Source organism: Lepidochelys kempii, chromosome 4, assembly GCF_965140285.1.
Source record: "Lepidochelys kempii isolate rLepKem1 chromosome 4, rLepKem1.hap1, whole genome shotgun sequence".
Classification (NCBI taxonomy): Eukaryota; Metazoa; Chordata; order Testudines; family Cheloniidae; genus Lepidochelys; species Lepidochelys kempii.
Genome location: NC_136383.1, coordinates 110,585,123 through 110,598,392, shown reverse-complemented (window position 1 = coordinate 110,598,392; position 13,270 = coordinate 110,585,123). Strand labels below are relative to the sequence as shown.

The window sequence follows — 13,270 nt, the reverse complement described above, 5'->3', positions numbered from 1 at the left end:
CGAGTGAGCATGAGAAGTGTTAACCGCAGTCAAGCTGTAGCCTCAGTCCCTGTCCCAAAGTTTATTGTGTAAAAGTAGTCTGCTTATTGCTGTGTTTAATCTAGGTTGTATTTACAATAGAGACACTAAGGATGGATATACTATTTCCCTGGATGGCTGGGTGGTTTTGTTTTTTATCCATACCAAAAAAAGCACTGAAATCAGGCTGCAGCCTTCAATTTATTCAACGCAAAAACCTCATCAGTGCAAGGTAGTGTGCATTCAAAGGTCAACAGGAAACAGTCTCTAGAAAGTAGGACAAAATTCCAAGCTAATTTCAAAGCTCCCTAAACACATTTTTATCAAAGGAACAAATATTGGAACCAGGTGCCCCAGCAACTGTAGAGTGAGATTTTTCAAATGTACTCAGTCCTGGTGTTCACACTGTACAATTTGTCAACATTGTTTTTCAAAGGATTCAAAAGAGAACTATAAAAATGATTCAATTTCTGGAAAGCCTGACAGTGAGAATCCAGGAAAACTCAAATCCATTTACCTGAATAAAGATAGTTAAGAGTGATACTCAGCCTGAGGCTTTGCAGCATATGTTATTAAAACACTGTGATTTTAATTATTAACCAATCAGCCTGCTTTTACTATGTTAACTAACTAGTTGATAAAATAACTTTGCTGTGAGAAAATATATATTAAAAATAAATAAGACAATGAATTCACACTACTGTAGCTCTTTAATGTTGATTGCTCACTGGCGTAGTCTAGTAGAAAAAGGCACAGTGCTCCAGTGGCTAGATGCTGAAGCTAAACCAATTGACTGGAAATAAGCTGCAGGTTTAACCCACATTACCAAAACTTACATAGGCAGGTGGAGATTTTGCCATCAATTGAACTCTTAGCTATCCTCGCTATATAAAAAACATGCTCTACTTCAATCATGGGCTTGATGCAGGAATTAGTTGGTTGTGGAACATAAGGCACGGGGTTGCGGCAGCTCTGGGCAGCATCGTTGACCGGGCTGTTAAAAGTCCCGTCAGCGGTGCTGCCCAAGGCAGGCTAGTTCCTAGCTGTTCCAGAAGCGTCCAGCAGCAGGTCCTGCTCCTGCGGGTGGGAGCCACGGGGCTCCATGCGCTGCTCCTGCCCTGAGCAGCGGCTCCGAACAACCATTGGCCTGGAACCTGCAGGCAAGATCCATGCAGAGCTGCTTGCACACCTCTGCCTAGGAGCTGGACCTGCTGCTGGATGCGTCCGGGGCGCAGCGCGGCCCACAGTGCCAAGACAGGTGAGAAGCCTGCCGCTGCACCACTGACTGGGAGCCGCCAGAGGTAAGGCAGTGCCTCAATCCCCAGCCCTGAGCCCCCCTCAAACACAAAGCCCCTTCCTGCACCCCAAACCCCTCATTCCCAGCCCCACCTTGCAGCCCTCACCCCAACCCTCTTCCGTAGCCCTGAGCTGCTCTCCTCAGCCCCAGCTCCACTGGGCTGCGGGCATCAACAATTTTCTTCAACTGGGTCACCAGGTCAAGGGGATATGAAGTATTATATAAAATCAGACAGGAGATCTTTTCGCTGGCCTTAACTATGGCTTTTGGAGGTTAACATGCATGTGTCTGCTTCTTTGAATTAGAGTGCTGGGCAGGTGCCCCAGAAAAAAGTTGCAGGTTTTTACTGTAGGAAATGGGTTTTAAATAGAAGTATGTTCTCTTTACACAGGTGATATAAGAAAGGGTGGCATTAAGTAGACATACACATTCCATTCTCTAGCTAGAAACAGTAGTGAGAACATTCTGTACAGAAGAATCTGGTGCATGTCTCTAAAGATAAGGACTGTGGCCTGTGCTTGAGTCAGATTTTTCAAAAAGCTATAAAATTTAAAAACCAATTTCTTCAACCAATATTTAGCTTGCCAAGCCTTTTCCAGTTTCAATGAATTGTAATCTTCAGAACATTCCCAGCTGTGACTTAGAAGTAGTCTACCCCATTACAGCTAGAAAGCAAAACGAGGAAGGCCTAAACAATGACTGGGATGTGCGGTCAAAATCAGAAGTTTTTGCGACTGAATTCTGGTCTTAAAGCACTAGCTCAGGCACCTCCCTTGTTGAAAGCAAAGCCCACATCCCACATGCAGGACCATGTACTGTACCTGCCAAATTTTAAAGAAAAGCCATTCTGAGTCAGCTGAGCGTCTCACAAAAATGAAAAACAAAACAAAACCCTGAAAAGTATTTTTGCATTCTGGCACTTGGAAAGTGATCCAATTTGATTATAGCCTAGTAGTGTCTAGATGAGCCAGTTTTATTTATCTAATGGGGAGGCATTGTTTGTATTTTTATATTTCTAGGTCACCTAGGAAGCTTTTGGATGAAACTGATGACAGACAAAATCTGCTTTTAATGAATAAATATTAGTGAAATGATATGAAAGCTTAATATGGGAACTAGCCAAGCATATGCTAGCTAACTAGCATTTTTCACACAGGTGGCAGGAAGACAATATTTCCTTTTTGCAAGAAGTTTTAAGGTAAAAAACTTTCATTCTGAAACAGATCTTAAAGATTTTTTTGAAAAAAAAAATCATATAAATAGTGAGGAAGCACAAGCCCAGACTAGCCCGGTTACTAGGACACCCAACAGCAATGTGGGTGACCCACGTTCAGGCTCGTGTTTTGCCTGATTCAAAGCAGGGACTTGAATCTGGGTGCATCTGTCTAGCTATTTCATCCTGCACCAGAGAAACACTCCTGGGGAAACCAATGTTTCCATGAACACTGCAGGTCTGACGAAAAGAGTGGCGCCTAGTCACTTTTTAAAGCTTTGTATCTTGTTCGGGTTTCTGGCTTAGGAGAGACAAGAATTAGTTTTCTAAAGAACAAGGAGCTAAGAATCAGCTGAAGCTTGCTATGTAGTACAACTCTAGGAAAGTGATTTTCTTTATCTAGGCCCGTTCATGGCAGCTGTCACTGCTTTCTAACAGGTATTTTAAAGCAGAAATAGCAAGTGTGTGTGTGTGTGTGTATATATAAAAATGTGTATGTGTAGTAGGGCTGTCAATCAATTGCAAATAACTCACACGACTAACTCAAAAAATTAACTGAGATTAAAAAAATTGTGATTAATCACACTGTTAAACAATAGAATACCACTTGATGTATTAAATATTTTTGGATTGTCTTCTACATTTTTAAATATATTGATTTCTATTACAAAACAGAATGTATGGTTACAGTGCTCATTTATATTTATTACAAATATTTGCACTGTAAAATAAAGGAAAATATTTTTCAATTCACCTCATACAAGTAATGTAGTGCAATCTCTTTATCCTGAAAGTGTAACTTACAAATGTAGAATTTTTTTTGTTACATAACTGCACTCAAAAACAAACCAATGTAACACTTTAGCCTACAAGTCCACCCAGTCCTACTTCTTGTTCAGCCACTTGCTAAGATAAACAAGTTTGTTTACATTTATGGGAGATAGTGTTGCCCGCTTATTTACAATGTCACCTGAAAGTGAAAACAGGCATTCAAATGGCACTTTTGTAGCCAGTGTTGCAAGATATTTATGTGCCAGATATGCTAAACATTCATATGCCCCTTCATGCTTCAGGCACCATTCCAGAGGACATGCTTCCATGCCGAGGATTCTGGTTAAAAAATAATGTGTTAAATTTGTGACTGAACTCCTTGCAGGAGAAGTGTATGTCTCCTGTTCTGTTTTACCTACATTATGCCATATATTTCATGTCTCAGATCATGACCCAGCACATGTTCATTTTAAGAACACTTTCATAGCAGATTTGACAAAATGCAAAGAAGGTACCAATGTGAGATTTCTAAGGATAGCTACAGCACTCGACCCAAGGTTTGAGAATCTGAAGTTTCTTCCAAAATCTTAGAGGGATGAGGTGTGGAGCATGCTTTCAGATGTCTTAAAAGAGCAACACTCCAATATGGGAACTACAGAACCCGAACCACCAACAAAGAAAATCAACCTTCTGCTGGTGGCATCTTACTCAGATGATGAAATGAAAATGCGTCGATCTGCACTGCTTTTGATCATTATCGAGCAGAACTCGTCATCAGCATTGACACGTCTTCTGGAATGGTGGTTGACACACGAAGGGACATATGAACCCCTTTAGCGGATGTGGCACGTAAATATCTTGCGACACTGGCTACAACATTGCCATGTGAAAGCCTGTTCTCACTTTCAGGTGACACTGTAAGCAAGAAGCGGGCAGCATTATCTCCTGCAAATGTAAACAAACTTGTTTGTCTGAGCAATTGACTGAAGAAGAAGTAGGACTGAGTGGACTTGCAGGCTCTAAAATTTTACATTGTTTTATTTTTGAATGCAGGTTTTTTTGTACATAATTCTACACTTGTAAGTTCAAATTTCATGATAAAGAGATTGCACTACAGTACTTGTATTGGGTGAACTGAAATATACTATTTTGGTTTTTTACAGTGCAAATACTTGTAATAAAAAATAAATACAAAGTGAGCACTATACACTTTGTATTCTGTGTTGTAATTGAAATCAATATATTTGAAAATGTAGAAAACATCCCAAAATATTTAAATAAATGGTATTCTATTATCGTTCAACAGTGAGATTAATCACGATTAATTTTTTTAATCGCTTGACAGCCCTAATTGTGTGTGTGTCTCACACACACAATATAAATGCTGTTTCTTTTTTCGAAGGGCATGACTAAACAAATCTTTACTCGTTTTTTTACTTTATAAACAGATACGGTAAGTCCCTAATCCATTTCTTTCTACTGTATGATTGTTGTGCTGTCCAGAACAAGTCCATCATCTACCTTTAGCTCTGCCGCTCACGTGGATTGACTTATCTCATAACTACCTGTGCATCACCAGAGAACTTCTGCACCTATTTAACAGTACACATTTTTAAAAACACAGCTCCCTGATTATTTTGGTACATTTATGTGAAATATATTTTGAATTATGAAATTTACAATGAACACAAAAATAGAATTGTTTCCTAAATACCACTGTGATTATGCAGTACATTTTACAGCTTTTAAAAATGTTTTGTTCTTCAAGCAAAGCTTAGTAGATACAGTGTTGCACTCAAGTATGAAATGTGTTCCAAGTAATAGAAATGGCGGCATAAATGTTTCACATCTACAACTGTTGTTTGGTCTTTCCACACAGACACCTTTTGCTGGGAAGAGCAGAGCTGCAGATTACACCATGACCCTAACAGTGGGCCTACTTCTTTTCTCCACTTCCAATGGAGTCAATTAATGGTCTGTTTATGAGAGCGGGGATTCCAGCCTCCCTGGCCTCATCTCCAGCTTTCCCTGACCCCAGGAAACCCCTCCATAGGTGCTCCACAAATACAAAGCTTGGCAGTTGTGTGTGGTTGGGCCAAGGTGACCCCACCAACTCAATGGGAAATCAGGAATCATTTGCTTGCTGAACCCAGTCAGCTTTAATTTACTTGCTCTTCTGCTCTATACTCTGAGCATCCTAATGTTCTCCAAGGAGTGATAAGCAGCAGTCTCCTCAGGAAAATCCCCTAGCAGCAGCTTCTGGAACCATACTGTTGCATGCCTTGGTGGGGAAGGGGGAGAGGAACCAGTGCTCAATTACAGGACATCTATATAGAGATGGCTCTGTTATCAACTGAATCCCTGAGATCTGCCAAGTTCTATGTTCCAAGCAGCCTGTCAGATCCAGGGCTGGTCAAGCTCTGCCCCACAAAAGGGATGAGTTGAAGGAAGCTTTGCAACTGAAAACTCTTAATTTCCTATTCACAATGCAAGAAAACCCCACATAAGGAAAGATATGGCTCACTTCAGCAATCTCAGGCACACAGCATGAAACTGCAATTTCAGGAGTCTTCCTTACACACTATAGAACATTTTGCCTTACAGCAAAACCAGTAGCAATTTGCTGAATTTAAACTATAGCCTGTAGAAAGACTAAGTTTCTAGTTCTGATGCAGAATGTTTAGTATTTCTGCAATAAGGTCTGTTTCAGGTGCATTAACAGTAGTACATATTATGAGGGACTAGGTGATAGATGCATTCATCTTGAAAATACATGGGTTTTGAAGTTAGACTTGGGTGCTTCCATCAAGTGGTATTTGAATTTGGGTCATGGAGTACGCAGCAGTTCTGCTTGCAAATTGTCCCAGCAAAGACAGTCCAACAGGATTAAGAGGCCCTATGAAAAAGAAGCGAGCAATTAAAAACTGGACTTTACAAATACCTAAATTTTTTAGATTTCAGTGTTTAATGGACAAAATTTGCCAAGAAAAACCCACACTAAAAGGACTTAAGAATTAAAAAGCTGCTTATCCTCTTTAAAACTGTGCTGTCCCAAACCAGACCCTGCCCTCCAGCTGTAGTGGCACGAATACTGTTGATCTCTTTATTATAAGAGACATAATTTGCTGAGAAGTACAATATTTCCAAGTCAATGATTTAAAAGATTTCAAATATTCTTGGAGTGTAAAGTAACCATATCATGCTCACTCTTGCCTCTGCTTGTAACGTCTGTAATTAAAAGTCTGTTATGGGCAATCAGACTATTCCTATGGCCTTTCATGACCTAAAGCAAAAGAAACAAGCATTTATAGAATTCAAAGGGTTAAATCATGGCTTTACCATAAGCCCCAAGAGAGCACTGTGTGGTTGCACCACCCAAGGGATTAGACTGGGAGGCAGAGGCACCAGAAAATAATGCTCCCAAAGGTTCTTATTTTTTAGTGGTTGTGAATTGTATTCCTCAGGAGAAGCAGATGAAGTGGCACCTACAGTATGGAGACTAGAGGATTTATTATTTAAAAAAAAAAAAGTCTTCTGGCTAGCTATATCCACAGAACTGCTGGGTGAATTGCAGTGTAGCAGTTTAACCCCTTACACTAGGTCAGTCCTAGGCATGTACTGTGAAAAGACCATCAGTTAAATTATAGGGCAGTTATCCTGTGCAACTGACCCTAAAAATGGCATTGTGGAGTTCCCTGGTTTTGTCTGCCAATGACTTCCAAATCTGGTCAGTTTACAAATAAAAATGTCTTTTTCTCACTGCAAACTCATTGTAAGGCTTTGTCTATACTAACACTGTTTTCGGCAAAACTTTTTCAGTCAGGGGTGCGAAAAGACACCCCCTAACCAACATAAGTTTCACTGACAAAAGTGCTGATGGGGACAGCACTGTCAGCAGGAGAGCATCTCCTGCCGACATAGCTACCACCGCTTGTTGGGGTGGTTTAATTATACCAGTGGGAGACCTCTCTCCCACCAGCATAGAGCAGCTACACAGGAGACCTTACAGCAGCACAGCTGTGCCACTGTAAGGTCTGTAGTGTAGACATAGCCTTAGTCAACCTGTGTTTTTTCTGTCTGACACATCATTCAACAATAAAGAACCTGGGATTGGAAATCTGTGAACAATGCCACTGATTATGGGAGAGCTGGGAAAGAATTTGGCTCCCTCTCCCAGCGTCAACAGGAAAAATGTAATGAGTCAGCATAACCAGAATAAAAATTGTGTTCTACTTCAGCCAGAAGTTATGGGCTTGATGGAGAAATTACTGGATGAAATAATATGGCCCATGTTATGCAAGAAGTCAGACTAGATGAACATAATGGTCCTTTCTGGACCTAAGAAAATATTACTCTGAATATACACAGAGTACTAGATGGCCTGAATAAAAAGGTGCAATTTTTTCCAGCCATTTTCCAGAAAAGAGCTGCTTTTTAAACTATGATGTTATAGAGGGTGTTTTTGTGGTGCTGGCTCGGTTCACTGAATTGTGACCACAATTCATTTCAGTTATCACCACCTTTACTTCAACTATTTGACTCCATTAAAACTCTCTTTCTTTCTTCAACTATTTGACTCCATTAAAACTCTCTTTTCTCATAATGCTGGCTAACTCTCAACTTTGACTCCATTAAAACTCTCTTGTCAAATCAAAAGTCCCCAGGACAGTAATTCCATGTAGACATCAATTCATTCCCTTCCCAAACCCCTTCCCTCAGGATTGCTAGTGATACAATTTAGTGTTTCATGGAGGCAATACAAATTTAGCATCCTTTACTGTAACCTCTTTCCCAATAACACAGGGACATGCAGCATTGATTTCAAGATTTTACGGAGGATTTCAAAAATACTGGATGGGGTCTTGTGGAACCCTAGATCATATAACAAAATATTACCTTGGACAAAAATCTCTCTTTTTACTATAAAATATAGAGGACGAAATATAAATCTTTTAAATCTACAGCTGCACCAGATTCAACATCTCTTCAAATATGGACAGATTACATAATGCCTGTATGTTGGCGTTAGGGCAGCCTGGGCAGAAATGTGACACATTGTTTAGTTGTACCTAAAATTGAAAATCTTTTTGTTGGAGCTTCTAAACACAACACAAAAAATTATAAAAAACAACATGCGTTTCAATTATACTTGTCAAATGATTTCTTACTATAATACGGAGCAACTATTTTGGTAAAAGGAGAGGTCAGGAGTTAGACTGTAGGAGATCCACAAGAATTAGAAGTAAAGGGCCCTGGAAACAGATGGCATGCATAAGGAGATGAGAGAGTAGTTGGAGAAGCAATGCAAGGTCTAGGGAGGCTTTTTAAAAACAGGGGATACAAAATCAGGCTTGAAAATAGCTAAACGAGAGAAACAGACAGAAGTTCGGAGGTGAGAATGGATGGAGCTGAGGAGACAGAATGAAGGGTTAGAGATTGACACTAAGAGAGCCATCTTACAAGACTGAAATTAAGGCTGTTGTGTGGGAGGAAATGGTGGAAAGAGTGGGCAGTGGAGAAAAAGTAGATTGGAAATCTTTTTTGTCTTGAAAAAATTGGTGAGATCTTGGATAGATGGGGATGCTGGGAATATGGGTTAAGGACATAAAGAGAGAAGAGGGGAGTTGTGGGGCATGGAAGGCGTAGGGATGTGTCAGGAAGAGAGATTTACTTACCAGTAACTGTTTTCTGAAAGTATACGTTGTAACAGATCAACGCTCTGTGTTCATGCTTTGAGTCTGTGACAGGCAGAATTCCTAGAGATATAAAATTCTAGGGTAGAAGGTGGCATGTTGTACCATAATGCTGGCGTACCATAATGCTGGCTAACCATCAATTTCATCTTCAAGCAAAAGGTGTCAGCATAAAAGAATGCAAGCACCAATTTGCAACTTTACTGGGAAAGTGCATGAGTGAAGGTGGGTCTATTAAAATGTATCATTTCAGAGACCACCACCACAATTTGCGGGAATTTTTTTCTCCATATAGGTACCAACTGCAATAGGTTCCCAGCTCTTAGAAACTTAAAAGCTTCAAGGATGTTCTATAAAAGACCAAGCAATTAGCCAGAGCTTTTTGCCAAGAGGAAACCGTTATATGTAGCTTTTAAGCAGTCATTGCTGTTTAAATTTAAACTTCTAAGCAAAGAAAACAGAGCAGAACAACTATTTAAGAGATGTCCAGTAGTCAGTAAAATTTGTAGGGGCACAAGACTGGGCACTCAGCCAGACTGTGCCCCCAAACCAGACATTCTGAGAGTTAGCCTAGACAGCAATGATTTGTAAAAGAATGCAGAAATTCTATTTCAAGCAGACTGACCTAGAGAGTCACCTCAGAACTGTGAAGTTGGAGTTTATCAAGAATTACCATGATCAAAGGTCAGACCTCATCTTTACATTGTTCTCGTGGAAATTTATTAATTCAAGCAGTGTCAAAAGGACCAAAGCTGAATGGACACTCCAAGAGTTTTAGTATGCTTTAGTTTTATATAAATTTTAGGCCCCTTTAACCATTGCTGAAATTGGTATGAATAAGAAAGGAAATCTTACTGGGATAATTACCCAATCTGTAGTCTCCCCTAATGGTACAAAAATTATAATTGTGGTCTCAAGTTTCCATTCCAGTGGTTGAAGTCACTGACATCAGAATTAAGAGGTTCTGGAAACTGAAGCCTACAAGTCACCTAGCCGTTGAAGGGAAATCATTCATTAGTTTAGTAATGAACACAATGAATCCCTTATTTGGGGATTTCAATGGAATGTGTTTTATGAAACAGATGACCAGAGTCGGACAGAGACTCACTAATTTCTGTGTATTAGTGGAAACCTAAAGAATATGTAAATTACTAAGAAATGTCTTTTGTGGTTCAGATGGGAATATAGGAGAGTTTCCCTTGGAAATATGAATCCTGTAAGAGAATCAAGACCTTACACCTATTCTACTCAATTGCACTAAGAAATTGGTTTAACTACGGTAAAAAGGACAAAACATGATTAGGAGATTCAGACACTGGAATCTTGATCAGGACGCTTGTTTTCACAAGAGGCCAATGCTGTGCATTGTTGTTTGTGGAACGAGATGATCCATCCAAAAGGGCCTGACTCTCCTGCCGGGTTCTCCAACTGTGATGGATGCAACTTTGTATACTGCAGCTTGAATTAGATTAATCTAAATTCATAATTTACTCTCTAATGTCAAGAAACAAGTATGACCTGGATGGAGATTAACTCAGAGATATGATGCAACAGTCCACGTGTGGCTTGTGAATTTACTGAGACTTCTGAATAGTTAGGTGGAGTAATTAAGGTTGAAACCAACCATTCCATTGGCTGAAACTTCTATGTCCCTAAGTGCACTTTTTACACAAATAGCAGTGAAAGATAGAGATGCAGAATCAGAAGCAGACCTCAGAGACAGGGGAAGACTACCCTGGGTCAGGAATTCTCTAGAGAAAAGGGATAGCAGATCACCGACACATTCCTAGATACTGCCAGGATTTTACCACACACGTATCTGAAGGTAAGTCTCCTAAATCTTTATTAGTATCCCAAATAAGTGATTTGATTTTCAAAAGTGAGGTCAATGGGCACTGAGCACTTATGAAATTTAAAAGCCTAAATACAGACTGTGCTGGTAAGAAGTCAACTAAATTCTCTGGGTATATGTGAAAATAGCACTCTGGCTAACAGTCTGTAAGTGAGAGAATCCATGAAAGGAACAATCACATATGACAACATATGTATGGTATGAATACATATTTACACACATTACAATGTGAAACATACAGATCACATCACATAGGGAGTGCTAAATAACTTTATGCATGAAGCTGCAAAGTGACAGTGGTTGTCAACTCCACCCCCATATTTTCTGCACAGAATTGAATGGAAAAATGTGTAAGATTCGATTACGCTATTCAGTAATGGGCCCATGAGTACAAAGGGCTCTTTACATGCAAAGTTGCACCAGTTTAACTACAAGTGTGATTCAAAAATGATTTAGGGCTTGTCTGCATAGGGAGTTACTGTGCGGCAAGCCCGGGTGCCCATCTCAGCGCACCAGCTTTGAAGCAGTAGATGTGCTAAGCTGCACTCTAGGACTTCCACTATGCTGTAGCAGTGTCCATATGGGACATTATTGCACAGCAAGCTGGTTCACTGTAGGCTTGCACCCTGGCTTGCTGCATAGTAACTTGCCATGTAGACAAGCCCTTAGTTAAACTAATACAGAAGGTTGTGCAGACATTGTCAAATCAATATAAACTTGCCTTTATATAGATTAAGTTTAAATTGATTAGAACAGGTTTAAGCAAACTGAAACAAACCCCTCAAATGGAAATAAGAGCATATATGCAGGGTTTTGAACTAGTTTAATTTAGTTTTAAAACCCCTTTAAATTAAACTGGTGGAATTTTCATGTGCACAAAAGACCTAAGTCTCTTGCCACTGAAGAGATTTCTGGAGTCACCTCAAGGCATCTCTGCCTCTCATATCAGACAAACTATGGCAAGGCACTGAGTCTCAAGATAGTGTGGGTTTTGTGGTAAGGCACAGACGTAGCTAATTTCAGCTGGGTAAGTCAGATAAGTTTCAACTGCTGAACCTGAAAGAAAAACGGAAAAATATTTGAGACACACAAAACCTAAAAGAAACAAGACAGGGAAGTAACCTTAAGGCTTAATGAGGCAGTAGTTGCCTCACACCATAGTCATATTCTCTTAAACTTGATAGACTGGGCCAGACAGATATCGTTAGGATACATGAACATAAATCCCAAGAAATACTTCAAAGCAATAAGTAGTTTTAGCTAAATTTGTGACCAATGCAATTGTAGTCAGAAGGAGTTCTTCTTCCATCAACAGTGAAAACAAATTAAGAGAGGAAACTGGAGTTGCTACACCTTCTCAGCAGGTACAGAATGCATCACCTGTTGACAGTCTTGGGAAGGTGAGCAGACGGAGAGTAGCTCCTCTAGAATTCTAAAGTTTTCAGAGTACCTGACCTAGAAGCATAGAAACAAAATACTACACACGATGCCTTTGCATAATTAGTATTTATGATGTTTAGTGCTTTACAAACAAATTGTAAGGTATATAGTGACCTGCAATGAGCTGGAAGTGGCTAAAAAACTAGCAATGGCTATTTATAAAGGGCTTTCTCAGTGTTTTGAGGAAAGATTGGAAATATATTGCTTGTGGGAAGAAGGAAACAGTTCTCATGCCTAAGGAATGGAATGAAAAAGCAGAGTTTAACAAGGAACAGTGCAAAGTTGAAGAATGAATTTGGAGTGCAGGAAATGTACTTTGTCGCTGGATTTTCACGCAGTGGCAAAAGATTGAAAGTGTAGAAAGATGATATAAAGGTTCAGAAGAGGCTGGGGTTTGATGAGATAAACAGAGTAGTGGGAGAGAAAAATGAAGGAATTAAGTTGGGGGGGAAGGTGGAGACCATCATACAGAATGGAGATCAGAAAGGGAATAAGGGGACTGAAAGCTGCAGAGGTCAGAGTCTGATAGTCCTGAAAGGAGTATTGGATTCAACAGGTTGTAGTGCAGGGAGTGAGCAGCAGTAGAAGAGATGAGATCAGTAATCAAGTATTCAGAGTGAAGTCAGGAAGTGAACAGTGCTTGGTGAAGACCAGTATGAAGAAAATGTCCAAGCCAGTCAGCCAAGAGCTGATGATCTAATGAAGAAAAACAGCAAAAGAAACAACAGATGGAGGAATTATGGAAACTGAAGTAATCCAGGATAACAACTGGTGGACTGAGATGAGAGGAATATGAACAGGAGGCGCTGAAGAACACATACAATGTAGCAAGGTACTGTACTTTGGCCAATTAAGAGAAAGAATTTTATTTAAATTCTAATTGTTAGCTGAGCAATGAAGCTTGTGTGTAACACATTATAATGTCTATTTTTCTTGCAGAGTAAGGATTTGCCTGGATATTATTAAAAGTTGTCCACTGACCATCA

General features: G+C 39.8%; 1 protein-coding gene across 4 annotated transcripts in view; it reads right to left on the bottom strand.

Annotated features, from left to right (window-relative positions):
- The window catches only part of LCORL (ligand dependent nuclear receptor corepressor like), a 182,311-nt gene that overhangs the window by 1,336 nt on the left and 167,705 nt on the right, over nt 1–13,270 (bottom strand). Inside the window, exon 8 of one of the 4 annotated variants that reach the window (XM_073342419.2) lies at nt 4,430–6,195. The exons of 2 other annotated variants lie outside the window; for them this stretch is intronic. In XM_073342419.2, coding sequence (XP_073198520.2) covers nt 6,086–6,195 — 110 coding nt within the window. In that variant the 3' untranslated portion in view covers nt 4,430–6,085. Of the gene's footprint in view, nt 1–4,429; nt 6,196–11,531; nt 11,901–13,270 lie in introns of those variants that run through there. One more of the 4 variants, XM_073342418.2, reaches the window with a different exon arrangement.